The sequence below is a fragment of the Notamacropus eugenii genome, chromosome 7 (genome assembly GCF_028372415.1).
Source record: "Notamacropus eugenii isolate mMacEug1 chromosome 7, mMacEug1.pri_v2, whole genome shotgun sequence".
In the NCBI taxonomy this organism is placed as follows: domain Eukaryota; kingdom Metazoa; phylum Chordata; class Mammalia; order Diprotodontia; family Macropodidae; genus Notamacropus; species Notamacropus eugenii.
In genome coordinates, this window is record NC_092878.1 from 52,261 (window position 1) to 64,495 (window position 12,235).

General features: G+C 50.6%; 1 protein-coding gene across 3 annotated transcripts; it reads right to left on the minus strand.

Annotated features, from left to right (window-relative positions):
* Positions 1 to 3,920: 3,920 nt before the first annotated feature.
* Positions 3,921 to 7,862, minus strand: LOC140514219 (patr class I histocompatibility antigen, A-108 alpha chain-like). Of its 3 annotated transcripts, none has more exons than XM_072624334.1 (8): positions 7,722 to 7,862; positions 6,764 to 7,039; positions 6,168 to 6,443; positions 5,510 to 5,785; positions 5,259 to 5,363; positions 4,709 to 4,741; positions 4,485 to 4,529; positions 3,921 to 4,297 (listed from the first exon to the last, which is right to left on the minus strand). In XM_072624334.1, exons 1-8 carry the CDS (start codon positions 7,783 to 7,785, stop codon positions 4,293 to 4,295), a joined length of 1,080 nt encoding a protein of 359 aa, XP_072480435.1. In that variant the 5' UTR covers positions 7,786 to 7,862; the 3' UTR covers positions 3,921 to 4,292. The 3 variants fall into 3 exon arrangements, with proteins under 3 accessions (XP_072480435.1, XP_072480438.1, XP_072480437.1); XM_072624337.1 differs by lacking the exon at positions 7,722 to 7,862 and adding an exon at positions 7,487 to 7,714; XM_072624336.1 differs by lacking the exon at positions 5,259 to 5,363 and having other exon boundaries at positions 7,722 to 7,854.
* Positions 7,863 to 12,235: the final 4,373 nt, after the last annotated feature.

A 12,235-nucleotide genomic window follows, 5' to 3' on the forward strand; every position in this document is an offset into this window, starting at 1 on the left:
TGTCTCTTTAACCCTCCAGCTCTGTCCCCCAAACCCCAAATTGTTTGATTTTTTTTTTCCTCCTCAATATCTTCATGTCCCAATGCAGGGTGATAGAAAAGGTCTGACTTAGGAATCAAAAGACCGAGGCTCCAGTCCCAGCTCTGTTCCTGACCTGCTGGGTGACCTCAGAGCAATGACTTTCCCTCTCTTGGGACACAAGTTCTTCATCATGACACAAGTGAGTTAGACTGGATCTCTGCATCCCCTTCCAGCTGGAACATCTGGGACGCCATCATTCCATGTGTCTCTGCCTTGGTCTCTGACTCCTTCATTGTCTTCCTGTTTCTCTGAGCCTCAGTTTACCCATTAAGGAATGACAGTTGGTTCCATCTCTAAGGATCCTTACAGCTCTGAATTTCTCACATTTTAAGCACTGACAAGCCACTGTGAATATGAAATCCCCTCTTTTCCATAAGAGCCCCTTCAAATACTAGAAAACCAGAACCGCTGTCACCCTGCCCCACCACAATCTCCACATCCTAAAGATCACCTCTCCTGGAGCGCATTAGGAAACCTCATATCAACATTATTTATGTTTTATTGCATCTTCATTTTGTAAACTATTTCCAAATTACATTTTTAAGTGGTTCCAGTTGTATTTGACACCAGGACTAGATGATTAAGATCTGAGGCTCAGTTCATCCAAAGAAGAAAGGGAAAGTCTAGAATTTCTGCTTTTTTCCATCCTCCTCATTTTTTTTTCTTTTGGTTACTCTTTATTGAGGCAAGGTATTTTTTCTTCACGTCTTGTATTTCCTGGGCCAGGATAATTGTCCAATCAAATCCTGACAATTAGGAAATGGTGGAAGGACTTCTAGAAGATCGCTGGGTTTTGGGGGGAGTGGTGTGGGATGGGACCAGGGGTTTCTGGTTTCCCCAAACAAAAGATTAGTTTTCCCTAAAAGGCAACAAAGCTGTCACTAGGATCTGATTGGCCTTTGTCTCCCATGAAGCAGGACCTGGTGACCTAAGGGCACCTAAAGTACCATCCATAGGGAGCTGTGGCTCCTTCCACATGATGGCTTCTTTGGAGTCACCATGGCCTATCTGGTTGACTAGAGAAGTTTCCACCTGGACATGAGAGGAGCTCTATTCAGAAAAGTGTCACCATGTCCTTGGTGCACATCATTGCTGTCAGTGCCAAGTCAACCTCCTTTCTTTAATGTTCAATGATTTCTGAGAGCCTCACTTCATCCCAACATTGAACTTAAACCTGAGCTAGCTGTGGCTAAGCATGTCCCTAATAAAAGGAGGGGACCAGATCCTGAATATCTTTGAAAACAAGGACCCCAGGAGAGTGCAACGAATCACTGAAAAGGCCAGGCTTCTTGACCCAGGTCTTTTCCCATGATCTCTTTGTCCTCTCATCTCCTCCCTTTGTCCTCCCTCAGAGTGGTCCTGGGGACCTGGGCTCCTGACAAGCTGAACAACCCAACATCATCAAAGATGCGGCCTCACATCTGGCATAGTCACTGATACTTAGCCTGAAGACGACAGGAACCAGTTGTAGCTCTGATGTTTCTGTAATTTTCTGTATTTTAGTTTGAATTTGTGAAATAAAATAATATTTATAACATAGAAGAAAAAGAGATTGCCCATGAAACTGCAAATCTATAATGTACAACGTGGTATTCCTAGTAAATATATAATAAAGTTACCATGTAATTTTCCCCTTTTCTTTTTCTTCCCTTCCCCCTGCCCTAGAGATGGATACCACTAGAGATAGGTGTGTGGGTACGTGTGTGTGTGTGTGTGTGTGTGTGTGTGTGTGTGTGTGTGTGTGTGTGTGTGTGTGTGTGTAAAATCATTCTTTGAATGCTTCCATTTATCCTTTTTTTCTCTGGATGCATACAGCTTCATAGATCCCTTGTAGTTCATCTGGGTACTTACAGTAGTCAACGTGACTTAGTTACTCAAAGTTGCTCTTAAGACAGAATTGCTGAGAATGTATGTGATGTTCTCTTGGTTCTGCCCATTTCACTTATTATTTCCTGACAGTCCTTCCATGTTTTCATCATGTCTTATGTCACAGTAGGATTTTATAGTCGTCATGTAACACAACTTGCTCAGTCATTCCCCAACTGATAGTCATCCTTACTATTTCCAATTTGTTGCTGCCGCACATACAGTGGCTATAAATATTATAGAACATATAGGTTCTTTTCCTTTTTCCCCTATCGTCCTTACAAATAGGCCTAGCAGCAGTATTGCTGGGTCAAAAGGCATGGCAATTTCTTAACTCTTACCTGTGAATTATTTGGTTAGTAGTTACTATCTCTCATGTACATATATGTATTCATAGGTGTGGGTGCATGTATACACACACTCACAGGTACAAAAAGTGCCAAAATATACCTAAACATAATTGTATTTCCCTCATCATTCTGACATAAGCTAGATCCAGGCATCTTAAATTTTTTGTGTCATCTGGTGAAGCTTTTAATAAATGTCTCCTCAGAACTTAGTGTGGTTTTTGAAAATTTAATAGTCAAAGGAATGATGACATTTCAATCGGAAGTGAGTCAAAATAAAGATGTATTTCTTCCCATACAAGTTCACAGACCCCCTGAAAACTCTCATCAGATTGCACGGGGGTCAGCGTGCACAGATTATCTAATGTAGAAGGCCCCTTTCTCACTGGGAACCTTCCCTGGGTGTCCCAGACTGGCTTCTCTGAACACCCATGGCTGAGCTAGCCTGGCCTTCAGAAGCTACATCTAAACATTATCAAGTAGATTTTCCTTTCATAGTAAAGTCCTAGAGATCAGAGGAATGGATTTGGGGATTGGAGCCAGGCAGGCCAACAGCCTTGACTGAGTCTCCTATGGACTAGGTGCTGTCCTAGGCAGCTGGATCCGAGGGCCTCGGAGGCCCCTTTAGGCTCTAGACTGATGAGCCTTGGAAGTGTCCAAGCTCACCTGGAAGTCTGGAGGCCTCAGGGGCTGGTTTGTCAGAGGATGCACCCTCCTCCCACTCCCTTCATGCTAATCATTTCTGAAGGGAGGATACTCTCATTCTAAATCCTGTAATACCATGAATAGGCACAGAGTGGCAGGAGGGTCCCTGCTTAGGAGATAAAGACTGACTTCACACTGCGAGGAATTCTTAGGGCTCTAAAGGATGAGTTATCTTTCAATGAGTGTCATGATGACTGTTTGGAATCCGCAGAATCATAGGAATTAGCGTTTGAAAGCAATAATAGCAGTGTTCATTTCTATAACAAGCCTTGCTAAGTACTTTGTACAGATGATCTTACTTGATCTGGAGGAGGAGTTAATATGACCCCCCCACCCTGATTCCTGAGGTGAAAGGTTAAGTGACCTGCTCAAGGTCACAAAACTATTGTCTGAGATGGGATTTAAACCCAGGCCTTCCTGCCTGTAAGTCAGGGGCTAAACTGACTGAGCAACATTGAAATTTAGACCCATTTTCTAATGCAAATGAGGAAAGTGAGCCCCCATGGAAGACATGTCCTCTCCTCTCACAAGACTTCCTGACCCCAGTAGTTTACAAGGAGCAAGATGAAAATACTGCTTTTATATTTCTGATGAAAATGACAAAAATAGAACTGGACCTCTGCAAAGGTCAGTGCTGAAGGGCAGCCTACGGGCAGGCGGCCTATGAGTTAGTGACTCAGCATCCTGTCTGGGGATGGCTCCAGGCCCAGGAGGAGTGTGCAGCCTGGGCTCTGTGTGAAGACCCGAAACAAGTCCCAATAGACCTTGTCCACACACGCCCCAGAGAAGTACAAATCAAATACAAATGTCTGCCTCCTCTCCATGCGCAACACGCTGCCCACCCCCCAGGCTCCTTCCCCTCTGGGCCCAGCCCCCACCTGCACTTCCAGACTCAGGAGAACAAATAAAAGGTTTCTCAGGTACCTCCAAACTTTCATTTATTTTCCCCTTCACGTGTCCAGAACCCTCCACATGGTCATCCTGTTCCCTGTAATCCCCCACCCAATGGGATGCTCAGCTGAGACTGTGGAGAAAAGCTGAAGACTGCAGATTGTTTTATCGGTCAGACATCAGACGCTCATTCCCAAAGCAGACACAAAGACAGGAGGGAGGAAGGGAGGGAGGCCTTAGAGAACAGGATGAAGGCCCTGATGAGGCTGCCCTGGGCTTGGGCTAGGAAAGTCCAGGGAGGATCGAAGGGGTCAGTGCAGGGGAGAGAGGCCAGGGGTCAACAGGAACAGTAGGGGGATTGCAGACTGGTTTTCCATCTCAGGTCCATGCCAGGCAATTCTCTCAAGCTGAAGAAGGAAAGACAGATTCATGGGGATCCTCCAAGTACCCTCTGGCCTCCAGCCTGTCATCATTCTGAAGAGCCTGCCTTCCCACCCAGCCCATCCTCAGCCCAACCTCCCACAGATCCTCCTCCTTTTTGCTTGGCCCCCTTTACCCCAGCCCCTCCCTCCTTCCAGGCCCCCAGAGTCTCACCTTTGGCTGTGAGAGAGATATCTGACCCTTGTGCACTGTCATTGCCTGGAGACAAAGGAGGGAAACAATCCAGTCAGGGACATGCATCCCAGAGTATGAGAAGGAAAGCGGACACCAAGGGAAGGCTACCGGGCTAGGCCTCCCCTCTGCTTCTCAGTGCTCAGGTCCCAGATCACCGTGGGCTGGTCCCTTCTTTCTATCCTCCATGTCTAACCTTCACTTACCTGCAGCTGGAACATAATCACCTTCTTTTCTACCTGTAAAACAAAACAAATTTCCAATGAGGAATCCAGGAGAGGAGACCACACTAGGGTCTCAGAAATTCCAAGATTTGTCTTGGAGACACAACAAATAACCAAGGCTGCACCCCCATGCCCCATAGCACTCCAGCCTCTAGATCCAAGAAGAAGAGAGAAAAGGCCCCCAAATGGGCCTGTCCCCCTCACCAGGCCTGCCCCTAGGGGGTTCCCAGGGCTGGTCTACAGCCCCCAGGCGGGGAGACACCCAGGTCCTCAGGCAGAGATCCCCATGTTCATGTCTGAGCTGAGTCTGAAGCAGATTCCCCACTCAGCCAGCCTTTGATACCCCTGCCAGGCATCCTCCAGGGAAAAGGCTTCTAGTTAGGGATTTGTTTATCCACATTCTTAGGGCTCCTCTAACTGTCCCTTAGATGGGAAAGAGAGGACTTGGGGACAGAGAGAAAAGCTGCTGGTTCAGGTGGAGCCCGGATCTCCACGTGCCTAATCCCTAAAGACCCCTCCTAGTCCTGCCTACCTGAATGCTTCCTTTTCCATATCCCAACTCCAACAATGACTGCAGTGAGGAGGAGGCCAGCAGCGATGGCCCCCACAATGAGCCAGGTGAGTGAAGACTGTGGCTCTGAAATGGAAAAGGGAATTGAGAGGCCCTGATCCCTGTCTGGCCTGAGTCACTAACCCTTCCCCCATCTCCCCCAGTAACTCCCCCTCCCTCTGGTCCTGTGGGGTGGGGGTGGCCTTTTCCCAGCCCCTCCTCACTGTCCTTACCCCACTGCAGGGTGAGGGGCTCAGGCAGCCCCTCGTGCTGAACTCGGCAGGTGTATCTCCCTTCCTGGCCAGAGGTCACCTCCACAGCTGCCCACTTCTGGAAGGTGCCATCTCCTGCAGGCCTAGTCTCAATGAACTCCGTGTCCTGGGGCTGTTCCTCCCCATCCCTCAGCCAAGTCAGGGAGATCTCCTTGGGGTAAAAGTCATGGGCCCGGCACCGAAGGGTCACCTCCCCGTGGGGGGCAGTGTGGCGGGTCACTCTGGTAGAGGGTGGGTCTGGAGGCAAAGGTCAGAGGCATTACCAGGCTCCCCTTCCCCCCTCCCCTCCAAGGGCACATGAACAGGTGGAACACCCCACAATCTGAACCATGGGGTACAAGGTGTTCTTGGGGTTTGGGGACACAGGGCTGGGGCTGAGAAGAGCTGAGAAGGATGGGTTATGGCCTTGAATGCCGCGCACACTTGGGTGGGTCTGCAGCCAAAAGGCAGGGGCATTTCCAGGCTCCCCTTCCCCCTCCCCTCCAGGGGCACAAGGACAGGTGGGGGGAGGGGAACACCCTACAATACGCCCTGGGGTACAAGGGGTCCCGGGGCTGAGGGGAGGTGGAGAAAGGCCGCCCAGGGGCCTGGGGTGCCGCGCACTGGGGGCCGGCCGTACCCGTCCTCATCAGCGTCTCCTTCCCCATCTCCAGGTACTTCTTCACCCACAGCACGCACTCCTCCTCCAGGAGGCCCTTCCATTTCTCTGCAGGCCTCTCCGCCTCCCACTTGCGCTTGGTGTTCACAGCCTGGGGCACGACCGCCGTCCACGTGTAGGTCTCGGTGTCCAGGGCGATGTAGTCCTGCCCGTAGTAGGCGTACTGGAGAAACCCGCGCTGGAAGGTGAGCTCCGGGGAGACCTCGCAGCCCTGCATGCGCTGGAAGGTGTGGACGTCTGCCCGGCCCGGCCCGGGTCAGTGAGGCCGGACCCTGGATGACACCCCCGGCTCCTGTCCCCTCCCCAGGGGGGCCCCGGGCGGCCCCGCCCCCGCCCCCACACCCCCAGGGGGGGCCCCGGGCGGCCCCGCCCCACACACACCCCCAGGGGGGCCCCGGGCGGCCCCGCCCCCCACACCCCCAGGGGGGCCCCAGGCGGCCCCGCCCCACACACACCCCCCAGGGGGGCCCCGGGCGGCCCCGCCCCACACACCCCCAGGGGGTCCCCCGGGCGGCCCCGCCCCCCCGCCCCGCCCCTGCCCCTCCCCCGTCACGCACCGCTGGCGCTCTGGTTGAAGTAGCCCGGAACGTTCTCCATGCTCTCTCGGTAACTCTGTGCTGTCACCCTCACGTTCCGCGTCTCCCGCTCCCAGTACCCCGGGTCCTCCTTCTCCACCCCCTCCATCCACGCCGCCCGCGGCTCCACCCTCTGACTCGAGGAGTTGGAGTCGAAGCTCGAGAACAGCTGATCGTCCACGTAACCCACGACGAGGACCCGCGGCTCCCCACCGGGCCGGGTCACGGCTGAGGCGAAATACCTCAGGGAGTGGGAGCCTGGGACGGGGGGACGGCCGGGGTCAGGGCGGGGGTGACCCTCGACCATGCCCGGGAGGAACCCTTGACCCAACCCACTATCCCGAGACACCCCACCCCGACCCCCACCCCTGGCATCCCCGCCCCTTACCCTCCCTTCCGCCCCAGGCTGGCACACCTCGCCCCTGCCCCTGGACGCTGCCTCCCTCTCCCCGCCCCCACCTCTGGTCCAGTCCGGGGTCTCTCACACTGCTCACCCCCGGCCCCCCACCTCGTGTCCTCACCTGCCCCTCCCCCCATCCTCCCGGAAGCTCTTTAACAAAGCTGCCCCGGGTTCTGTCCAAGCCCTTGGGAGAGCCCCGGGGAGGTTCGGGGGTCCCCGGATAGCTCTACCCCTTCTTAACGCCTCCAGGACTGTGGCCCCCATTCTCCCTCCCCATGACCTCCCACCCCTACCGAATCACTCACCCCTCCAACTAAGGGACCCACACGAAGACACCCCCCTCAAAGCCCCGCACGGGGGCGGCGGGCTCCCGGTCCAGGCTGATTCCGGCTTCTCCCTCTCACCCCGCCGGACCGCACTGACACGAAGGAGCCGGGTCCGGGGAAATGCTGTCTGGGCTGGGGTCCGAGGAGCTCCGTGGAAGGAACCCCATCCCGGCCCTAGGGCTACCCCTGGGTGCCGTTTCCAGTCCCTCCTTACCCGCCCAGGTCTCCGGCAGGGCCAGGGTCCCCAGCAGAAGGAGAGCGCCCAGGGAGCGCTCCATGGCCCGCGGGTACAGGAGCCCAACCTCACCGAGGCCTGTGGGCGCTGGGTTTATAAAGGGACGAATCCCTCACTTCTGATTGGCTTCCCGGAGGCCCTGCCAGCCAATAGCGGGCGGGAGACAATAAACGTCACTGGTGACTGGGCAGAAGGAGCCCGGGCAGGTTGGGAAAAAAAAAAAAAAAAACTGAAACTGACCCGGAGGAAATCCCCGGCTTGGGAGACCTTGGCTCGGTGTCTGTCATCCCAGAACAGCCTCGGATTCTGTCCAGCAGCCCAGGCTCCCTCCCTCCCGTCATCATCCCAGGAGCTCAGGGCTCTTATGCTCCCAGCTTGAACCAGAGGAAAAGAAGGGTTAGGGCTAGAGTCCACCCTGCCCTCCAGCCCTCCTCAGTGCCACCCTTTCCCCTCCTTAGAAGTTGGGGAGAAAATGCCCTCCCCCCCCCAGATTGAGGGGGTCTGAGGACTGAGGAAATCTGCAGGCTGACTTGAGACCAGGGGCTGCCCCTCAGATTTAAGGATGGCCATCCCAGCTGTGACTTGGGCAAGTGTCCTAACCTCCCCAGGCCCTGTAGATAAACAAGCCAGGACCCAAGAATGCAGAGGAAATCAGAGTCCAGGAAATGGAACTGGGAATCCGAGTAGCAGAGGGGCAGGGATGTGGCCCAGTGGATGGAGCCAAGGGCCTGCAGTCAGGAAGAACTGACTTCCAATCTAGGCCTCAGACGTTTACTAGCTGTGTGACCATGGGCAAGTCCCTTAACCCTGTTTGCCTCAGTTTCCCCATCTGGAAATTAATTTGGAGAAGGAAAGGGCAAGCCACTCCAATTTCTTTGATTAGAAAACCCCAAAAGGAGTCACAAAGAGTCAGACACAGCTCAATAACAAAAAGGAAAGAGCTCAATTATTAAAGTGGAGAAGAGTGCCATTTCAGCCTAAGGCTGGTTGGAACTGCCTGAAATAAGAACGTGAATGCCTGGTAACTTTTTTTTTCAGAAACAATGAACATGGGCACATTTGGTGGGATTTTCCCTTTTTCTTGTCTCATCCCCCCAACTGGGAAACTATGAAACTAAAGATTGCACGGAGAGGATCAAGTCTCCCCTCAAGAGGATCTTAGAGATAATCTCCTTTATTTTCCAGATTGGGAAACTGAAGACCAACAGTGCACACTTACGTAGCCTTGAACACCCAGCTCTGGTTTTTTCTCCTTACCAAACATAGTAGCCATAATATTGACCCTAGTCTGGAGCCTCATCCTACTTCTGAGAAAGTCCAGACATCTCCTTGCTTACCGTCTATCAGCAACTCTCCTGCCTCCTTTTTCGGTTTGGGGCCCAAAGAATTGTGTCCTCTTATTTCAGCACTGTTATTGTCATGCACAAAATTTACCCCTTCACAGGAGATCGCAAGATTATTTTCCCATGACTTTCTCTTAGTGTGGCTTGGAGACCTGTTTTCAGGTCGTTTATAGTTTCCAGGACTTTAGAAATATTGATATCCTTTCAGTGCTTATCTATCAGGAGCAGCTCTTGGTTCATGTTGGTGTCAGGTCTCTGTCTGGATATAAAGGACTTATTTTGGCCAGATTTGATGTATCCATTTGGCGTATGTGCTAGTAACAATGTTTCATGTTCGATCTTCATTTATTTTAGTGAAACCTTTTAGATTTTATGTGGTTAGGATTATCTGTTTTTTAAAAATAATATCTTGGATTAAGAATTCTCTTTGACACAGTTGTAGATGTTGAATGAATGGATTTTCTTCTGATTTTTTCACTCAGGAAAAACTCCACTTACCGTGCTCAGCCTTCCTAAATGGAGAGATAAAAGAAAACAAAACCTAAGTGGGGAAGTGGGGAGCCTCTCTCATCCCTTGCCCTCTGCAGTCCCTCCTTTGATCTGTTCCAATGAGATTGCTGTTCTGTTGTCAGATTCTTCCCCCACCAGACCCTCCTCTGTTGCACAGATTTCTGCTTCATCTGGATTATGGGAGATCCTTGTCTCTTACCTTACCCCTCCTCAGAAGCCTTTTTCTTCTGGAATGTTCTCAACTGTCTGCTCCTTGTTTTCTTTGACCTTAATCTTTGGATTTGGGCTAGGAGGATCCTGGGAGTTTTTATTTGGGGTTCTTTCCAGAGATGGGTTCTTTTGGGTTCTTTTTATTTCCATTTTGACCTCTAGTTCTAAAGACATCCAGTAGTATTTTTTTAATGTTTCCTTGAATTAAGATTTAAGGCCATGGTTTCAATGACTCTTAAATTCTCTCTCCTTAGTATAGTTTTCAGGACTATAAGTTTTCTTTACAGTTTCTTCTGTTTTTCAGTCTTTTGATTTCATTTGGATCTTGCTCGTTGTGTCATGCAGTCATTGGATAATGTTTGGTCCATTCTAGTTTTCCATATATTTGTTGCTTGGACAAGGTTCTGCAGCTCTTTGGGCAAGCCTGCAAAGGTTGAGATGAATCCTGTATCATTTCTTATTGATCATATTTACAGTTTATTGATTTGGTTCTCAAACTACATTCATCCTATAATTGCCTGAGTTACAGTTCTTTGTCTCTAAATTCGGTTCAAAATTCAGCTTGTCTGTAATACATTAAGCTGAAAAGTCCAGCTCTCCTGCTCAAGGAATTTTGCTAACCTTGGGACATAGGTGTGAAAGCAAGGGGGTTTGGGTCTGACATCTTTATACCACCAAGTCCTTCCAAGATGTCTGGTTTGCTGTCCCAATGTCTGGGCTACTATCCTGCACCTGAAAGGCCATAAGCACCTTTTAGTCTCACAGGAGGAGAAGGAGGGTTGTTACTCACCTCCATTATCAAACTTTCAACCAATCAGGTTGTTCCTTGACCTCAGCACTGTAACTAGGCCTTAATCCCAAGGTGTCACCTACCCTGTTCTGCTCTTTCTTCTGTGCTCCCCAAAACCCACCGAAGGGGAAGTGTCTTTTTGCTCCGGGCCTCTGGCTCATTTATTGATAGGGAGCATTCCCTGCTAATAGATGTTAACTTGCTCAGATATCTGCCTCAGCTTACCCTTCTGTTAAAATTCAGTTGGGACAAGCCCTTTATTCCAATTCTGATTCTTTCTTCCACAGCAGTCATTTAAATTCCAGTTCTTTCCTCAGTGAAAAATATTATCACTAGCTTCTTTTTATTCTTTTCCCTATTTGCTGTCTTCCAGAAATCCTAGTTGAATTCTGCCCACTCTGTGTTTTTCTTTGAGGCTTTGTGTATTGATATTTTGAAGTCATTGTCTTTTTCTGGGTTTGTGTCTTGAGCATCCCTGTCCCCAAGGTAAAATTGGTGGTGGGATCCTTTCTTGTCTGCTAATTCTTTCAGTCTCCTTCCTGACCATGGACTTGATATCAGGGCCAGGCTCTCTCCACATTCTGAAGGCCATGACCAGAATAACCTTGTTGCAGCTTTCTTGAGGTTTGGAGTTGTATGTTATTCCAGGAACTCAGGGAAAGCTCACTCCAGGGACCTGTAAGTTTTCAGTGCTCCCAGGATGGTCTGATTCCCTATCCACCACTCCGCCATCGTAGATCTGCAAATTCCTGAACTGTGTTTGAGTCTGAGCAATACATCTGTGGGCTGGGTCCATGTGGAGATTACTGATGAATTCAATCACTATAAGCCAGCTGGAAAGCTATGCTGCTAAAAAGTGACCGAACTTTAGAGACCCCTTTCATCTGTGACTCTTTCCATGGTTATTTTTCTGTAGGCTTCAGACTGGGCTGGAAGAGATCTGAGACCTCACTCTGCTCCTGGGATTGGAACCACAAGCCACTGGCTTGCCTTGAATGTGTTTCCTGCTTAAGATCCATCCTAGGTCCTGGCACCTGCCCCTCATCCGGGATCTGCCTCTTCCAGGAGTAGATCCCCTCAGTCTGCCCTAGATGTCTAACCCCAAGTTGGGCAATAAGAGATAGGGTTTTCCAGGTACACCTGTTCCTATCTCTTTATGCTGGATCTGGGACCCCTTCTTGGCCTGATGAACGTTCTTTCCCTGAGCTGATATGCTCAGCCACACCTTTGCTGGCTGGACGCCTTTCATAGCACACATTTAGGATATGGTTAGGGTTAAGACCTAGGGTCCATAAAACCCTCTCTGCCTGGAACAATGCCTCTCTGTGTGGTTTCTTGGATTTCCCACCCAGGATTCAGGCTGGGCCATGTTCTACATCTGCTTTTAGAAGGCGTGGAGGTGCCAAGCTGGACGTTCTCTTTCCTTCTCCTCCATCTTTCTTCTAGGTCTTTTAATCAGTGATTATTATGGCCAGGTACAGTCTCCATGTTCAGTGCAATGTAGTAGGAGGTGGAAGCTGGGAGTCTTAACCCAACTGATCCCAAATGACTTTCCGGTTTTCTCTGCAGTGCTTGTCTAAAGGGGAATCCTTCACCTGCCCATTTGTGACAGTGAGTTTAGCCAATGCTGGTAGACTACC